General features: G+C 36.3%; 1 protein-coding gene across 1 annotated transcript in view; it reads right to left on the bottom strand.

Moving 5' to 3' along the window:
- The window catches only part of CNTN1 (contactin 1), a 206735-nt gene that overhangs the window by 54475 nt on the left and 133645 nt on the right, over nt 1–18615 (bottom strand). Inside the window, exons 3-10 of the mRNA XM_041471486.1 lie at nt 18463–18595; nt 9848–9977; nt 7051–7223; nt 4985–5080; nt 3914–4120; nt 2604–2700; nt 2267–2448; nt 1050–1174 (exon numbers count right to left, since the gene is read on the bottom strand). Coding sequence (XP_041327420.1) covers nt 1050–1174; nt 2267–2448; nt 2604–2700; nt 3914–4120; nt 4985–5080; nt 7051–7223; nt 9848–9977; nt 18463–18577 — 1125 coding nt within the window. The 5' untranslated portion in view covers nt 18578–18595. The remainder of the gene's footprint in view (nt 1–1049; nt 1175–2266; nt 2449–2603; nt 2701–3913; nt 4121–4984; nt 5081–7050; nt 7224–9847; nt 9978–18462; nt 18596–18615) is intronic.

An 18615-nucleotide genomic window follows, 5' to 3' on the forward strand; every position in this document is an offset into this window, starting at 1 on the left:
TGCAATAACCACCAAAGCTAGACAAAAACATTGTTTTTCCTGGTTTAAGCCACCTCCACATAGCAGATGGTGATATCCCTGCTCTGCCTCCAACATCATACATTTTTCTTAAGATACACAGTCAAAACCCAAGCTGCCTCATTGTCTTTTTTGTTTGTTTGCCAATAGTCACTACAGCTCAGCAGACTACAGAGCTGCACTGTGCCCTCCTATTCTCTTGTGTTTAATGGCTTTTCATGCAGTGTAAGCACTAGACTTTGAATACACTGTTGAAATGCCTGAACAGGTTTTTCCCAGAGAAGCTGTGGATGTCCCGCCCCTGGAATTGTTCAAGGGCAGGCTGGATGGAGTTCTGAGCAACCAAGGCTAGTGAAAGGTGCCCCTGCCCATGGTTCGGGGGTTGGAACTAAACAATCTTTAAAGCACCTTCCAACACAAACCATTCTATGATTACAGGATACTAGGAGAGAAAATTTACTTTGTTTAAACCAAATAACCAATGTAATAGAATTAAATTATCAAACAGTACTTCTTTAAACTTTTTTTAAACATCACCTAAACATTTGCAACACTCTGTGTCTAGAAAAAAATGTGAAAAAATACAGGATATAGAAAGACCAGTGATACTTTAAAAAAAAATCTTCATTTTCATATCTCTGCTGACTATTTTGACTTATATTTTTAAAGATACATTCATGTTTAATCTGGTAAAAAGGATTAATTTTAAAGAAAAGCTGACTTTTTTTTTAATTCAGACTGAAGAGTATTTACTTAAAAAGGCCTGGAGAAAAAAGGATATCTACCTCCTAAACATGTGGTCAAAAGTTAAGTTCATAATTCAAAGCTGAATACTAAATAGCCTGAAGAAATAAGAGAAGACTGAGATGAAACTTTTAAAAATAGATTTTAATGCCTCATGCAAGTGGCATCAAGAAATATTTAGATCATTATAATTATTTTTCCTTTAACTTTTTAATAATGCATGCTTCAAAAAACTGCTTTCATGACCTAACCACTCAAACCTATGTTACCTACAGCAATACACTCACCGAGGCACCATTCTTCAGCCACCTAATTGTTGGAATAGGCTTGCCTGTAGCTACACAAGGCCAGTACAGGTCACTGCCTATATCCCTTTCTGTGTCATTGATATGTTCTACCCACTCAGGAGCAGCTGCAAAATAAAATACATGATGTATTGTAAATGCAGTGCATACATATTTAATTATCATTACGTTGTATTAATTCCACTGCTTTTTCCATGATACTTAAACAGGCAACTCACAGTAATGATGATAACTCAGCAAAGCACCAGCACAAAAAAGAAGGTTTTGTCTTACAACATAGATTCAGAAAAGCTTCAAACTCTTTTTTATGAGAAGAAAACATGGAATTGAAATAATGGTTCCTGAATGACAGAAGACATAAGATATCACCACTTATATTGATCTGTAGATTATTCAGTGTGGAAATTACTCAGTAGCACCACGAAAATGATAGTTAAATGACATGAAATTGTGCAAAACTGTGTACGTACTGAAAGGATCTCCAAGAAATTATTCTCTTGATACAAACAGTATATGTAAGAAATTAATATTGAAACAGTCCTACATATTTGCTTTTGCTAAGCAAAAAAACAAACCAATTTATTAGCTTTACTTATTATATGCAGTAATAACCTTGTCACACTAATTCTGAGTTTGATCTTCTGAAGTTCTACCACTTAACTGAGGATCTTAACTCAGAAGACCTTCTGTTCAACCAATGAAAGAGACATAAATCTTCTGAGAGTGGTTCAGATGTTACGTGTGACCTTTTCATGTCATGGTTTTGTGGCATAAACCTCAGACAAGAAGCCAAGTTACTTGGGGTGATTTCGCTATTGTAAGATACAATTTTTGGCTACTTAATTTAACCAAATGCATAAAGGGAAGTGACAGAGGGTGGAGGAATAAAGACCTGTGCATAGCTAATAAGACAGACAGCTAAGACAGAAAACACAAACAAAATAAGAAAACAAGAAATCCTAACAAACCTATAACAGGTAACACAGAAGTGTCAAAGTATATATGCCAGCTATCTAACCAGACAATTAACACATAAATATCATGCCTTCCATTTAATTTTGATGCTGCTCTATTAACTTGAACAGCAGTGTGTAAGGATGATGGTACGAATCAACACAGAATTCAACTGTGAAAACACAGACATTTCTAACCTAAGTAAAAGCAACACAGATCGTCAAGAATAAAATTGTTCTTCCTACCTTGTACATAAACTCTTGCTTGGTGTTTATCTTTTCCTTTATAGTTTTCAGCTTCACACTCATAAAGTCCTTCATCTTCATACTGAATATTGAAGATCTTAAGAACTGCACCAGACATGCTTATCTCGGCAGAGGCTGGCAAGGGCTCAAGGTATTTACTCCATCTGAGTTCAGGAACCGGACTTGAAAAGGTACAGTAAAGTACAAATGAGAGTGTTCAAGAACTGGTGGTTAAATTGCAGACTACAAAAAGAGCATTTGGTCATGAAATATGTATTTTCATTCCCTGAAATATGAAAGCAATTCGTGCTGTACAATAACTTTAAAACACACTTACTTTCCAAGAGCAAAACACTCCAGTGTCACGTTTTGTCCCAGGAGAGCGTATGTGTCCTTGAACTTCACCTTGATATCAGCAGGATATACTTTTGCTCCTAATACGAAAAAAAATTTGGCATGTCAAAAAGTTATAGAGCTACTAAAATTTACACAGTTCAATAAAACTTTTCTTAAAATTCCAGACAAAATTCTTCTTTACACTGCAACAGCCTGTCAGATCATAAAGTCTGACTAAGAACTGAACTTTTACTAGTAAGGCATAATTGTTTTACTCAGCAACTAGTTATCTTTCTCTAGATGACTAATCCTAACATTTTTTACAGAATTTCTAATTACATTTAAAGCGTGGTGATGAACACTTATGTGTGGGTAGACAAAAACCTGAGTCTGTTTTTTCACAGGTTTTTTACTGGATAGAATATTTTGAGTTATTTTGAATTTAAGCTCAATTTTATCTCAGTATGAAGGAGCTAGAGCAAGCACATCTACAGTTTAATGAGTGCAATGGGATGTCAATCTCCCTACTAGCAATCCCTGCAGGAACCCTCTTGCAGTTCTAGATGAAGAAGACAGTGTGAATACTGGAATATTTGGTCAAAGATCACTAATTTGAAATTATATTAATTCAATCATTAATATGGAAAATACAGATAAAAGAGTCACTGAAAAATTGATGATAAGTTTATTAGAACCTACTGACTGACAGTCTGAAGTGGCAAAAGGGAATTTGGTTCCTATTTAGAAAACATGCAGTTCTCCTGAAGAAACGGTGGCAAATAATCCAGTTACACAAAGCCACAGAGGTGCCTTAGGAGATTGACATGAGACACATAGCTCTCAGGCCACTCTTGGATAGGAAGTTTCATCAGGGTAAAAGGATTTTCCTCTTTCATGGGGGATTTTTGGGGGAAAAGAAGTAAATCCTGAAGCTGTTCATCAACATTTACATGAAGTTTCTACTTTTCAGTCATTCTCTTTTGAACCAATGCCAAGACTAGAAAAGATACTGAAGATTTTGGGATCAGGGGCTTATCACATAAAAGAAATGGGGATTCTGGGGATAAGAACTCTGTTCTCAATGATTTGAAAGGAAATTTGTGAATTAATCAATGGAGATTTCTTTCACAGTTTTCACTGTGAATGGGAATGATTTGTACCTCTGCATCTGAAACACCAAGTAACATTGTGCAGCAGCCATTATAACTTGCCATATAACTCTCCTTACAGAAATTAAAGGAGTTATGAATTAGCAAAATTACAATACAAACAGTGAAAATGCTGTGCATAGTATTTCCAATAAATACTTACGATCAGATTGTGGAATAAGTGGAATAAATTTACTGAATACACTCTTTGTTATTGAAGGGCTGGACACAAAACATGAATAATTGCCCTTATCTGATGCTTCCACATTTGCAATGTAGAGATTGCCATTAGTCTGTGACACAAATCGTCGTTTGTCCAAAGCAATGAACACTGGGAACTCATTTAGAAGCCAGCGATAACTGAGGTCATCTGGAGGAAAATATTTTAGTCAATATTAAAATCCAACACTATCAGCTATTTAAACCACAGAATACTGCCTGATTATAAATCACTTGAGTCTAATTTCTAGGTATAGATATTTTTTTTGGAGAGGCAGCTATGTGACAGAGATCTATGCATGTCTCAGCAACCAGCTCATTCCTGTCTACAGTGAACACTGGGGCACTGCTGCTGTCAGTACAGGTTACTGGGACCTGGCTACAGTATGCACACCTTGCCCTGGGCACACCCATCCCACAGGAACTGAGTGGGATGGGATGAGAGAGGCAGCTGGGTTTTCACCTCATGCAACTGAGAAGCTGGGAACTGTTCACCAGTCCTGTGATTTAGACAAAACCTTAGAATATTTTAAGTAGTAATATGTCTCCATTCTTCAGTTCCTTACAATGCTTAAACTGAGCATGAAAACTAAATCATTCCATTTTACAAGGTAGAAGAGACGCTAACAGCCAATTTCATCCCTCATGATGGAACTCCAGATGCTTGAGATTATGGGTATACTCCCTGCAGAGCTCTTCAGTAGCTAATGATGAGAAAAAAGTCCCTTCCACAGAATAAATAAACTCATCTCTGACCCTCTGGGGTGCTTCTGCTGTTCCATGATTTTAACAGAAGCGCATGACCATAGCAGTTGACGTGACTTTACTAGGTGGAAAGAACAGTCAACATATGGTCAACAACAAACATTCAAAACAGAAACCTAACCTAACTGGTAATTCTCAAGCTGCACAAAAGTTACTGTTCAAGTCAATATAAAGGAAACATGCAAAAATAAATACGAATTCATCTTTTACTCTTCAGACATTGAAAATTAAGCACTTTGAGCTGAATTACCTGGATAGTGGTAAGGGGGCTCACAAAGAAGCACTGCTCCAACACCTTCTCGCACTTTAACCTCATAACGTTCCTCAGGTGGAAAGGGATCCAGATCTAGTTTTTAAATAAGCAAGGGGAGAAGAATAGGGATTTTAACTACAGTAACTTTCTATTATTGTCATTACATTCTGTCCTGTAGCGATTAGCATAGAAATACACCAATATATGGCAGATAGAAACTTGTTGACCCCTAATGCAAGTTTTGCTTATTTGTCATTACCAATGAATTTTTTGTTAATTTTGTCATCATAATTTTAAATGCCAGGGGAAAGAAAAAAGTTATGCAGACTTTATCTCTAAGAGTAGTTAGGTTTAAAATATTTTAATGAGTGTTAAGGCACTGGATCTAAAAAGTACGTACAATATTCTCAGATGGACTAATTGATGAAGTATATGAGAGAATGTGGGTTTTGTTCCACAGTTTCAGTAAATTTGATAGCAAAACAAAATTACAGCTGGTCAAGACTTTTGAACTTTTCTAAATGGTTGTTGACATTTTTCATTCAGTTTATGCATAAGCAAAAGAAAAAACCTCACACTAAAGGTCAGACATTTTCTATATTAATTTTAGCAACTCTATTCAGTTCTTTAGAAACAGTGATTGTAGAAATAAATGTTTAAATGTATAAATGATCTGTAGATGATCATTAAAAAGGAGAAAGGAAGAAATACAAGAGTATAAAGAAGAAAGAAAGCAGGTGCTTTTTTAAAATATATTTATCAGTTTCCAGCTATCTTTTCACTATTCCTTACCTCTTTACCCTATTTTAGTTTACATTTTGAAACACTGTATATTAGTGTTCTGTTCAGCACAATTTCCAGTATACTATCAACATTCAGCTCATGCAGACAGTGAGCTGGGAGGCAGAAAACATACCTCAGACTGTTTTAGTTCTATTTATTTTTTTAATCTATTAGGTTTATTGGTTTATTTTTTTTTATCCTATTGATTATTCAGGACTGACATGACTGAAGCCTGCTTCAGGTATAAATAAATATCCCATAAATGGAATGTTGATGTTTTCTCCATTAAAAAAAAGTAACAACCTGGCCCTTAATTTTTTTTTCTAGAAGATACACTGGCTAAATACAGACTAAGACTATATCAACAATGATATGATCTATTAGCTCATTATAGTTTCTGACTTTCCCTAATATTTGTAGTCCCACAAGTATTATCAGAAAGCTGAACTTTTCACTAAATGTCTCATCTTCTACAGCAAGGAATGAATTCAACTTATGGAGGCTAGTGAAAGACAAGAGGGGCACCAAACCCTTAGTGTCAGGGCACCTAGGGCTTTGTGAATGGACCCCAGTTAGAGTGGATTCCTTTGTTTTGGATTTCTTTTTGTGCCCTCTGATGATAAAATATATCTGGGAAAAAAGGTAACTTAAGTCAAAATAAAACATAAATCCCAAACACTGCCTTAAGTCCATAAAATTTTGCCTTATTCTTCATGCAGTACATCAATTTTTTGCAATTCATGTGTTTGGTGATATGCAGGTCTGCACATGTACATGTCTTCTCAAGACTAGCTCATGACTGTAAGAAGTTGACAGAAATTTCCCCCAGCAGAGTTTTTTCACTGTAGCCTGGGAGTCGGGGCATACTTTACTAGCAAGTGCTGAGCCTTCCTCCTGCAGTTGTGCTTGCACTGCACCTCATCACCATATGCCCCCACTCAAGTCTTTCTTCTGTGACTGTTTCCCCTCAGGTCCTACCATGATTTTAAAAGAGTCTGGACATTATTATCTCCAGATCTGGTCCCATGAGTTTCTTCAATTAATAATTTAACAATAACTCACTGGAAAGGTTGTTATGTTATGTCAGCTGAATGCTAAAGAATATAAAATGCTTACAAATTTATTTTGTGTCGATCTCTGCAGACTAAGGCACTTAAGATACTGATTTTACAGAGCAGTACACATACAGCACACATCAGCAGAATACACTGCAGTGTAAAACATTGGGTGTTCGTAGCTAACCATAATTTTTCTATATTCTGACATAAACAACAGCTTACATCCAAAACTCAGAGTGGCTTCACTGCTTCTGACAGTTCCAAAGACGTTTGACACTACACAGACATATTTTCCAGCATCCCTTGATTTCTCTGGATTATTGATAACAAGTCTGCCTCCCACCATACTGTACCGCTCCTTTGTTAAATCAATATCCCAGTTGTTGAGTTTCCACCTATTAAAAAAGAAAAACAAGATGTAAGATTGGCCCCAAAAAGCAAACCTGGTAAGAAAAATTATGAGAAAAATAACTCATAAATTCTGACAAACTATGCAGGATGTCATAATATATTTCTATACAAGTTTTAAGTTTTCCTTCAGCAAGAGGCACAGATTTGAACTCCAGAGGTCTTTTAAATGCAACAGTGTCAGTTCTTCCTTCTTAGAGAAGTGACATAGTTTGTTGAAACATAGTTGCTGGCCAAGCAGTAAGAGGTGGTTGTGAATGACCTAGCCAGTCACCAAACACATGGATTTTACACTTATCTCAAATAAATATCTAAGGCTAGATTGCATAAAAATATATTCCCTCTGTACTTTTAAAGTATGGAGTAATGAGAGATTTTTTTAAACCTGCTGCAGATAATGAAAATGTTTTATAAAACATTACATGCCAGTAAAGTCAGTCCAAAAACTGTGGCATCCCTCATAAAAGACATACCTACTATTGCTTCAGTAAATTGCTGGACACTCTCCCCTTAGTTATGGTAAAACTCCACAGCCAATTCACTGAATTACTGCAATTTTCACTTGAAGGATTAGGCAAGAAACTGGTGGCCCAGTTCTGACCGATTTCTACTTATTTTAAGAAGTGTTAAAAAACACGGAGTGGGTACAAGTACTCATGATTTATATTTGTGTCCATTACTGTGTCCACAAGAGGGAGCCTGTTACCTTAGAAAGGAACTGCCGGGTTTCTATGCACAAATAGCAAAGATGTAACTTAATTACATTTAAAAGATCATAAAATTATTTCTGCATAAATATTTTCTTTTTTCATAAGGTAAGGTTAGGCATTAGCATTTAACAATATAATACACACACCACCTGTTCATTCACTATTGAAGATGCACCAAAATATGCAGAGTTCTCATTTGGAAGTAGAACTTGCTACTGTCATAGAAGGAAAAAAAACCCAAAACCAAAACCAAATAAAACAAAATCTAATGAAGTAGAAGAATTTTAAAGATGCAGAAAATAGCATTTTGATCTTATAGAGTTCTAGAGGTATCACTTCAGTCCTGTTAGACACATTATATGTCAGTGCTCGAAAAAAAAAAAAAAATCTTCTATTCAGAAATATCTAGGTATAAATATCCTGAGGACAACTCATTCTGCAATGAAAATTGCAGGAAGGACTTATTTACTTTCGAGACAGAAGAATTTTGACTCAATAACTGGTAGAGGGCTGAGATGAAGATAACATATTGAGGTATACTAAAAATAATGTGTCAGGAAATAAGAAAAGTGGCCTTATTCTGTACTGCAATTTTCATCTCATCACCTATCAGTGCTAATTGTCAGATCTGCACCTAGACAGAGAAGTTCTGGAGGTGCAATGCAATTCTTTGAGAGTGTTTTTTCTAGTTCAGATTTTGCTGAGCCCACAATAGATAAAGAAGAATGTCAAAATTTATTTAGAACCTGTAATCATCTATAGATGGTGTTTTTACAGTCTTGCAGACAGAGCTGGGGGAGTCCCTGGACCAACTGGAAGGGATGGGGAAGTATAGCAAAGAGTATCAAATCTTAGCATATGTAATCTCTCCACACTTTCCAAGCATGGTAAGAGGAAGTAAGTGCAACAAAATGTCATATTCAAATGGTGGTTCTGTACAAGTAAACAACCTTTTAGCATATTTTTTAAAGAGGCAATGAAGATAAAGTAAGCTGTTTTGATGGAGGAATACCATAGTTCACCACAACACTGCAACAGATTATAATAATAGCCAGCAGACTTGATTGGTTTTTCTGTTCTGGAAACCAGTCTGGGAACACACATAAGTAAATATTGGGGGCAGGTCATAGGGCAATTCACTGAAATGGATCTCTTTTGCCGGCAAGATATTGTGTCTGTCTTTAGTACAATTACAGCAGTTTTCTTCCTATGATCAGGTTGTAATTTAGTCACAGTCTTAATAATCTTAAGTACATTTCTCTTCACACTATGAGCAGATAATGGCTGACAAACTCATATGAATGCACAACAAAGCATTACTTTCTACAATAATATAATTATTGTGAAAGAAGTAATGTGGGAATCTGTATTAAAACGAGCTGAAATGTTTTTTCAGAATGAAGATTTTCATGTCTTCAGTAGCATAGCTGACACATTCTTGATCACTGCCCTGCAACACAGAGGATGCAAAACCAACATGGGATGTAAAATATCCAAGTTCAACAATCAGTACTTCTTTCAAAGTAAAACAGAATTAAAAAAGCCATTCTGAATCAAAAAGAACAAAGACTCAAACCTCTGCCAACCGCATCCTAAGTTGGAAAGATAGCCTCTAAATTCTTTTTAAAGGTCACTTTTTTAAAAAAAAATTACATATGGATCAATATTTCTTTCAAAATCTGAAAATATTTAACACAATATACTGTTTTTAATACTGATTAGACATTTTGGCAAATCAAATCGAGGTTGAGTCTTACTCAAAAACTGTGTATCTCCACATGTTTTCCCACCTTGAAGACTTCACTCCAACCTTTTAAGACAGTCAGTCATTTAATAAAACAATCTGAAATAGCTGCTGAATAAAATATGCAAGATTAGAAAATCAAAACAGGAGATGTTACCTGTAAGTAGGAAAAGGAACTGCTCGAGCTCTGCAGTTCATTGAAACTTGTCCATCTGAAGATTCTTCTGGATAAATGGTATCAATAGGTTGCTCCTCAAAAACAGGTCCATAACCTTTGTTTCCCTCCTCTGAAAACAGAATAGAGCTTCAAATTAATCACTTTTTAACTAGCAGTCAAACTGAGGACAAATTTGCATCACACATTCAAGAATCAAGATGTGAAGGCAAAATAGTGAGTCACCCAAAGTTAAATTCTATGTGCTTCAGCAAAACTGGAGCAGTACAGCTAACAAAAGTGCTGTCTGTCCTTCACTGACTCCTGCCTCCTGAGAATCAAAGTAACTCACACTTTGCTCCTCTAATACTACCTTGTGTGCCTTCTGTGATGAAATTAATTATTTGTCACTGTTTAGGCCAGAAGTGGAGATAATCAGGAGCTGAAGATATGTCCCTTAGAAATGCAGTGAGACCAACTTACTTCACAGAGACCAACAAATTCTAATCAAAAAGGTCCACATCCAAAACAACTACCCATAGTATTCCTGATCTTATAGCCTAATAATCCCCAATGGTTTTATGTATTTAGAAAGAATCTTTACTACATCAGACTAAAAAACTCCTTATGTTGGGTGTCAAAGCCGAAAAGAACATTGTTTCCAGATCACACCTGTCCTTCCTTTGAAGCTGAGGTATGCATTAGCTTCTACACTTCAAAATACAATTTTAAAAAGGTCCTACACTGAAAATAATTTCAATTTGTGAAGTCAAGCACTTAAAGGTGAATAAATGTAAAACAGGTTTGAACACCACCTGTATTTTTTAATCTTTATCCTTCATTTGTAGATGCTGTTGTAAAGTTGGTAGGGTCAGCCGACCTCTGCTGCATTCTCTTCTCCTTTATCTCCTTCAAGCATACAAGGTTGCTCTCTGGGGTCTAAGAAGCAAGACTAAGAGCAAAGGTGGAATGTATTGGGAAATTATTCTCAGTAAATCCAGGATGTAACAGGTTTTTTTCCTGTGAAAATGTCAAATATGCATTCTAGGTACAGAATGACTCCGTGAGGAGGCAGGGGATGCTCCAAATAGATAAAATTTTGAGACAACACAGTTGCCTAATTCTCACAGGTCTCTACTGAGACTGAAATAACAGTATGGACACTAGTAAGCAAATTCATGGGAGAACAAAGGAATACATGATTCCTGACAGGTTGACTTTCCATTCAAGTTCAGAGCCTTGCTTCAAAGCCTAGAGATGCCAGAGACTTGTAAAATGACTGCAAGACTCTTGTAATACAAGGGAAACAAACAAATCAAACACAGCTTTAACTAATAAGATCTTCAGAGATGGCTGAATAATTTAAATCAAAAGCAATGGTTGAGGATGGAAATTATTTTCAAAAGCCATGGTTAAGGACAGAAAAATCCCAACATTTTGCAGTAGTATCTGTGCTGCCTATAAAAATTTAATTAGAATGTCTTCTAATTAAAAAAAAAAAATCTTTTCAGATCAGTAAATAAACTGGCAGTGTAAAAGATGAATGTTCTTAAATCAAATGATGACTTTGTACTCATGCCCTTAAAAGTCCTGTGTTTGGTCTTAAAACATTTTAGACTAAATTAGACAGTTTTTAGGAATCCTGTAAAAGAAGAAAGAGTCTCTCTATATACCTAAGGAATGTGAACTATACCAGTGTAAAAATACCACATATACATAAAATATTCTTTCTGCAGATATCTTTTTTACTGTTTTTAAATTCCCTATTCATAGATGGACACTGGATTACAGTACTAGAAGATAACTGTTTGCAGATAAAAAGCAATTTCCCTTTTGACTTCAAATTGATGGTAAATGGTAAAAAAGTAACCATTTCCCTCGAGGACAGGAGCAGGTACAGAAGACACTGTGAGACAGATAGTCAGAAAACTTAGTTTTTAAAAACTACTTCATGTAAAGAGAATTCTTTCAAAGAAGCAAAGAATAGCAGTTAGAAAGGCAGAGCTTTTGAACAATGGTCTGCTTTCTTTCATATCTGAAAGCACAACAGAGTACAAAAATCTACATATTGCTAGACCAAAAGAAGAACTAATTTCATACTGAAAAGGCAAGATTCACATACTTTCTCAGAGACTGGAATGACTAAGCCAGAAACCTGATGGCATGTTCTGTGCAGTTCTTAAATATGAGTACATAATAACAACAGTCTCCAGCAGCAAATAGCCAATTCATATGCAGCTGACTCTTCACCTCAGGACTCAAATGATGTTGCAGAGCACTTAGGCACTTCATGGCATGCATTTTTAATGCTGCCAGCACTATTAATTATACTGAGTGAATGCCTGCTTCTCACACCTATCAAATGTGCTTTATAAAGGCACTTCTGCTGCAATCTATTATGAATCTGGTTTCAGGTGTCTGTCTGCACAGAAAAAGATGTGCACACTGAATTTCAGGTATGGCCAACAATAAACCTTTTATTCTCAGCCGCAAGACCACACATGGATCAGTGATATGAAGCAACACATGGGAGAAGAGAAGAGAAGAGAAGAGAAGAGAAGAGAAGAGAAGAGAAGAAGGCTGTGAAAAAAATCTGCAAGAAATGTTCACATTTTAAGTGAAGTACCATGACTGTGGGACAAAGTTTGGAGAGTGACAAAGGGAAGACAAAGAGTACAAGGAAAAGCATCAGCCCACTGAAGTTGTGCTTAAATGAAAAAGAGAAGTAGAGAAAGAAGAAAAAAATGGATATATTAGTCAAACTGAGATGTGATGAAGAGCACATTTCCTATGTTTGGGTCCTGCTTTAGACAAGAGGATGGACTGTCTGACCTCTAAGATGGTGCCCTATGTTTTGGGTAAATTTCTTGTCATTTGTATTTTAAATTGGAGCAGAAGCTATCACCTGACTATTAGACGCATTCTTCAGGGAATTCTGAAAACAAGACTCACACCTAATATTGCTAGAATGTATTAGGAAGTCTGTGCAAAGGTCAAGAAAATCTTTCCTCAACTGATGAGATTATGGATCCTGTATAAGCATCTTTCCCTCTGGAAGGTGGTTGTATCATTCATTCTCCAAGTGACATTTTCTAACGAGTCTTCTCCTTCTCTTTCTCTTTCCTGTACACCTATCTATTTCCCTGGCACTTAACACTACCAAAAGTGCCTGCCCGAGACAGTTGGGTGTGAGTATTGATCTACCTGAAAGTGTTGTATCCAGTTACATACTTTAACATGAGAGAGGGACAAAGATCTATTGACATGGTGCATGGCTAGATTAACCTTGAGTGCTAAAGGATGCTGCACATAACAGCCTTGGAGTCATTCATTATCAGTTTAACTAATTGTCAGGCTCTGCATTAGCCTTGCAAGACCAGAAACCATTTGATAATTAGAAGTAGATCTTCTACCGTTTCCAATATGTCAGAGAAATGAGGACCCACCCGTGTCTGAGAAGCTCATGCTCAAAACAAGATGGTCTGAGAATGAGCCAAAATATCTCTAGTAGGCACGCAGGAACATAAAATGACACTTCCACATTTGTGAGCACTGTGATCACCAAACACATTATGATTATTTATTTATGAATGTCAGACACTCAGCAGTAGCATGAAATGGTCTTCTAAGATCCAAGCAACAACAAGCCAGACAAGGTAAACAGGCATTAAGTATATTCATCCACTTCTTTTTTTGGAAGAAAATTATTATCTCTCTTTAGAAAACGTGAATAATTCTGCATGTTGTGATAAAAAGCTTTAAATAATGTAGATTCTAGCCCCCAGTTCAGAAATGCCTTTTTGAACTTACTGTTCTGGAAAATGTCCAAGCATGAATAATTCAAGGTTTGGGGGCTTGGTTGTTTTTTTACTTCTCTAAATCATGTGGGAAAAGTTGTACTTGGCATTCATGGGAAGCTTATGTGTTGAAGCAGTAATGTGTTCATGTTGAAAAAATTCATAACCTAGCATCACCTGATATAGAAGAGAGGGTAAGTGTAAATCATCAAGATGCTAAAGGCAAATCATTTTCCAAGAGCCAGTCAGCACTCAAACACAAAAGGTAACCATTCCAGCACTCCCACTTCATTTTATATGAAAGATTAAAAATGTCTTTGGGAAGGCGGCCTCTATTTTTCTGGACTCAAAGGAGCAGGAGAATTACTTCTATTTCCTATGTGCAAGTGAGGACATGGAAGAGCCCCATAGTAAATGACGTAGTTTCTCCTTTACAACAAGTTTCAAGTATGAAAAGCTCCAGTCCCTGGCAGAGCAAGTTTCTACACTTGTGCCTAACAGAGTACAGTTTTTTTGTCTTCTCATAATGCCAAGAGGAATGTCATCCAATACTAATTATTGTATTTTAAACATATTCCCATTTGTCTATTCAATATTTATTTTTAGGTGGTTCTTCCTTAAAAATCTAAGTTAAGAAGTGACAGAAGAGCCTAACATGTTGATCCCATGATTTAGAGAAAGCCAGTGACCAGCAAATTTGGGATGAAGCTGAAGTGCAGTAATTATTCTGCACAATCTCCCCACAGGTGTCTTCCTGGTGCATATGAAATATCAGCAATACACTCAGAAATTCAGCATCCCCATGTACTCCTCAAAATATTTGTATTGCACTGAGAGGCTCTACATCTTACTGGCTTTCTTGCTTTACCAGCCTTCTCTGAAGTTTCAGTTCCTAGTGATTTTTGGAAATTTGGTTGCTTAAAAAGCAGAAGGGTTTTGACATTTTTACCCCTGGACTATTGCCTCATTTTACACAATTCAGGATAGTTTACTAGAGAGACAAGCTGCCTTCTAAGGCATGATCTTACCCAAATTCAGATACTGTCTGGCTCTGCACTATCAAATCCCAAGGTAAAAAGTAGAACATTTTACGAAAAACTTATTATCAGAAGGACATTTTTCACTATTGATTCCTTTCATTGCCAAATGTAATCTTCTATTCATTAAGGACAATAAAATACAGGGTCTTTTGCAGCTTTTGATCTTTTGGAAGAACAAAAGAAGCTGTAGTTGAAGAACAGTCTTAATTCTTTTGGTGATAGATTAGTGACACACTTGAGTTCACTGATTTACATGGGAAGTAGAGGATGACAGAAAAGTTTGAAATTCAGACTTAGCAACAGGACATGAATCTAAAGGGGAGTCAAAGGCAACATGGAAGTGCGTTGGAGAAATTTCAGGGGGAAGTGGAGAAGAGTCAACTATTATCAGTAATAGGCATGAAATAACTTTTTTGGCAGTGGACTGACAATCACTGACATGTTCCCTGAGGAGTGATTTGCTGCTCTCATTTGCCTTGCACTACTCAAAGTGCACTCTGAAAAGCAACTCTTGTAACAACTGTCTGTTCTATCAGTAAGTGGAAGACTGAATTATTTATGGCTTTTTCACCAGTTTATATCTGCAAGACTACACTTCAAGCACTAATTTACCTGGAAAATAAATACTGCTCCTGTCTCATTGCAGAATATGATCTCTGCCTATACCTCTGATGCACTGATTCATAAAATCGCTGCTTCCCTTCAGTTAATGAAGTGCACATTCACCACTGATAAGAAATGGCCAGTCAATGCAACAGTTCTCAATTTCTGTCTTTAATTACCACAAAACAGAACTGGCTAAAAAATCAAGGTATTTGCTCCAAAGCAAAGTCTAAAATTCTAAAAACATATGCATTTCACTTTGGGAATTTTTTTTAGAATTTCCCCCAGTGAGAAAAAGAACAATTTTAAAACAAATAAAACCCCTCAGCTTTTAGAGTGTCAGAATACCTGTCATCACTTCAGGCCCATCTCAAGTCAGTGCAGCTTCAGGTTGCTAGCTCTCTGTTTCCCAAATACTTCTAGCTGTTATAGTCTGAAGGCTCTCCATGCTCAGTGAAATACATGAATTCAGTTTTTTTGGCTGATTATCTTTCAACTTGGGGACACCCACAGGGTGACACATCTCAAAACAATGTATCAGCAACCTTCCTGGGTCCAGAGCAGTTAATATAATAGTAGGTCTGTTTAGGAAGCATGAATTGCAAAAAGGCAATTTACAGAGTAGAACCACCTAGAACTGTGGAACCAGCAGCACAGAAGGCAAGAGGAGACAAATATACTTCCAGAGAAAACGTATTTTGCTAAAAGGTGCTAAAGCAACTTCTTAAATACTCTGCTTTCAGTAGCTGCTTCCAGTTACCTTGCCTCTTCACTCTGGAACTTGGTCTGTCTTGCTGTTTTAATGAGAAAATCATCTTTACTCAAAAACCGTCCCCAGTTTACACATCCTCCATTACTGTTGACATTGCCAGCATTTCCCTTGATGACATCCTGTGTGAAAGACCTCCTAGACCTTGACTTGATCACGCTACTTGTGCTCCTTCTTTCACTTCAGTATCTTTCAATTTTTAACTACACTGAGAACACTTCCAAGCAACCTGTTATATTTCATCTTGGTTACTTCAGATACATATTTTCTGGATACAATGGCATTTTCATTGCCAAGAAATACATTCAAGACAATTAAGACTAACTGCCAGCATCTCTCAAACCCATTGGAAATAAGAAACCCTCCAGCAAGATTCAAGTGCTGGGGCTGAGCAAAGACTGCAACACCAGATTTATATAACCTAGATGGGTGCCATAAATCCTAGATGATAGAAGCAGATTTTCTCTCCACTCCAAAGATTATTTAATGATTTATGCAAATTTATTGATTTAATGATTTAATGATTTATGAGAAATAGAGCAGGTCCAGGAGCAGAGCACTACTCAGCCTTGCAGTAATATACTGGCAGAAACAAACACACTCTGATTATATAAAACTAGGAATCTTCCACACTGGAGGGCGGTGCCATACCTTTAGAGAGGGCCACAGATCTTAACTTTGGCTTTTGATGAAAAATGCAAGCAAGTATTTATTCCATACCAGGAGGTAAGTTAGGAAATATGTTTGAACAGTAACAGCACCATTAGAACCTGCCTTGGATTCACAATCCTTCACACCAACGGCTCCTTTCTTTTTTTGTGGGAATCTAAGAGTGCCAAGAGCAACAGTCCAGTGAGAGATCAAATAGCCCACTCTGTTCTTCCTATGTCACTTGTTACCCTCACAGCACACAACCTTCCAATGCCATTCTCAGGAATTTGCCAGCAGCTACATTCTGAAGCCAAGGGGTTTTTTTGCTAACAGGCACAAATGTGACGTGCAGAATACACAATAACATTAATAATTTGATCCTCCCTGTAAAGAAATTACCTGAACATTTGTTCTCCTTGATTGACTCACCCCTTTTATCAACCAGTGTCCAGCACTTGTTTGGCTACTGCAGCTGATTGTTTTGTTTGATGTCAACAGGTCCAGCGCAAAATCATATGTGTAACATTACTGATAGCACTTCACAGTCTTTCCTTTATTATTATTTTCTTCTTTCAGGAAAAGCCCAGTATTGAATTAAAGTAGTGAGTTTAAAGTTTCAATTTTGGTGCTATCAGCAAGCCTCACATCTTAACAAAGAAAAAAACTCTTGAAATACACAGCAAATATATTGTGAAGGTATTGATTTTTATTAGGCATCAGTAAATCCTCCATCAAACTCAAATGTGAACTAAAGAACACCATTCAAAACCACAGAATAAAGTAATGTTCCTGCTAAACCAGAAATCATTCCTGCGGGCTCTGGACTGATTTCTTAAAGGCAATGAGCTTACATCACAGTATAAAACAGATTTTTTGACTCAGTAATAAGGAATATAGTCTCATGGTAGGGAAATTGAGGTAATGCCTGAAATGATATCCCAGGTAAGCAAGTCTGTGACCCTCAAAGTAGGGAAGGATCTAAAGCCTACCTTGAAATTAACCAAAATACTAGTACACAATGTTTGTACTTTTCAAATATTGGTTGATATTTGTGCATGCTGTGTTCATACAAACAGAAAAATCCATCCCAGCAACTAAAAACCAGCATTCATTTAAATTGGCATGGAAATCTGAAACAAGCTTTACAAATCTCAAAGTTGTTTGGAACAATTGGAATTTTGCCTTTTCACAGACCTCCCTCTATCTCTTAAAATGGAATTAAAATTTCAATTGCAAACATTTCTCTAAATGCAGATGGTAGAAATATGACTCCAGAATATTTTATTATTTATGGCCCCACCTCTACTTATGAAAAAAAAATTAAATAAAAAATTTAAATTAGAATATGCAGAACTACCCCACTGTCTTAAGAAAAACTACCACTACACTGGACTTCTGAAAAATTATGAATTTCAGATTGTGTCAATAATACAGAATTTTGTTTTTTATTATTCTAAACATGTTGATCATCTGTGCACAATAGACAATTGATGTACGTTTTATAACCTAGAGGAAGATTTCATTCTGTGTATCAAATTAGACAACACCAAATTTAAAGTCCAGATCTGTCTTTTTTCAAACTTTTTATTATGGCAGCCATTCTAATAAATATGCTTCCTGCCAGTTTCGTTGTTCACATTTAGTAATTTGTTGTATCAGCACAAATAAATTAAAGTCATAAAAACATTCTAATTGTCCTTGAAACACATAAAACTAACAACAGTTACTTTAAGGAATTAACACAGAAGATCGTCTTACCTGCTGCCAAGGAGTAGACAAAACAGGGTGTAATAAGATGATAGATGAAAAACCAAATGGTTATCTTCTGTTCAGCCATTATCTCAAAAGGAATGGTGCACTTCAGTACCATCATTCAGAGAACTAAAAATGTCTGTTACAGAGAAAGAAGAG

This window comes from Pyrgilauda ruficollis, unplaced genomic scaffold (assembly GCF_017590135.1).
Source record: "Pyrgilauda ruficollis isolate IOZ18807 unplaced genomic scaffold, ASM1759013v1 scaffold27, whole genome shotgun sequence".
NCBI lineage: Eukaryota > Metazoa > Chordata > Aves > Passeriformes > Passeridae > Pyrgilauda > Pyrgilauda ruficollis.